This window comes from Limulus polyphemus, unplaced genomic scaffold (genome assembly GCF_000517525.1).
Source record: "Limulus polyphemus unplaced genomic scaffold, Limulus_polyphemus-2.1.2 Scaffold6695, whole genome shotgun sequence".
Classification (NCBI taxonomy): Eukaryota; Metazoa; Arthropoda; class Merostomata; order Xiphosura; family Limulidae; genus Limulus; species Limulus polyphemus.
Window position 1 is genome coordinate 6,875 of NW_013672305.1, and position 1,285 is coordinate 8,159.

Sequence of the window (1,285 nt, forward strand, 5' to 3'; positions counted from 1 at the left end):
TCTCTGAAGCTCAGCAAATACTCTGATTAAAAGACTTAACTTTGTTACATGTTTGTCAGAACTTCCCACAGCTCTCTGAAGCTCAGCAAATACTCTGATTAAAAGACTTAACTTAGTTACCTGTTTGTCAGAACTTCCCACAGTTCTCTGAAGCTCAACAAATACTCTGATTAAAAGACTTAACTTAGTTACCTGTTTGTCAGAACTTCCCACAGTTCTCTGAAGCTCAGCAAATATTCTGATTAAAAGAATTAACTTAGTTACCTGTTTGTCGGAACTTCCCACAGTTCTCAGCAAATACTCTGATTAAAAGACTTAACTTTGTTACCTGTTTGTCGGAACTTCCCACAGTTCTCAGCAAATACTCTGATTAAAAGACTTAACTTAGTTACCTGTTTGTCGGAACTTCCCACAGTTCTCTGAAGCTCAGCAATGTACTTGAGAGAATGTAGAGGAACAACCCTATCATCCTGATCAGCAGTCAGAAGCAACATGGCTGGATACTGAACACCATTTGATGGAACTTGTATATTGTGGAGAGGTGAGTATCTACAAACAAAAATTTGGTTCTGGTAATGCTGAGTTTGCAATTAATAGGCCACAAAATCCTAAACTCATAACACAGTAACAGACAAGAAATAACAAATGTTAATAATTTTTCATTGTATATCACATTACTTTCTTCCCTATAATACTGAGCAGGAATGAAAAATAATATTAAAGAAATGTGTACAAATATAATAAATCATTCACACTTTTTACATGAAATCAAGTTGTCAAAGACAGAATTAATGAGATAAGTTTACACATTTGTGCCAAACACTATGAATGAAATTAGTTAAGAACATTAATTTCAGCTCTTAAATGAGGACTCTCTTTGGGAATGTAACCTGCTTTACTTGCACTGCCACAAAAATCATTACATTCTTGGAAGAACTATATTGATACAAGCCTAATCCTTAAAAATAAAAAACGGAATTAGTCTTGTTACTTCAGGTAGGGCAGTGCACACTGGAGTGTACACATGTTAAATGAAGAGAAATGGACAGTATACTGTCTGTTTCTCTTCATTAGTCTTGCTACTTCAAATAGGGTAGTGCACACTGGAGTGTACACATGTTAAATGAAGAGAAATGGACAGTATACTGTCTGTTTCTCTTCATTAGTCTTGCTACTTCAAATAGGGTAGTGCACACTGGAGTGTACACATGTTAAATGAAGAGAAATGGACAGTATACTGTCTGTTTCTCTTCATTAGTCTTGCTACTTCAAATAGGGTAGTGCA

General features: G+C 35.3%; 1 protein-coding gene across 1 annotated transcript in view; it reads right to left on the minus strand.

Moving 5' to 3' along the window:
- LOC106473979 (prolyl endopeptidase-like) overlaps nt 1-1,285 on the minus strand; it is a 41,398-nt gene that overhangs the window by 4,402 nt on the left and 35,711 nt on the right. The window contains exon 9 of the mRNA XM_022402358.1: nt 393-549. Coding sequence (XP_022258066.1) covers nt 393-549 — 157 coding nt within the window. The remainder of the gene's footprint in view (nt 1-392; nt 550-1,285) is intronic.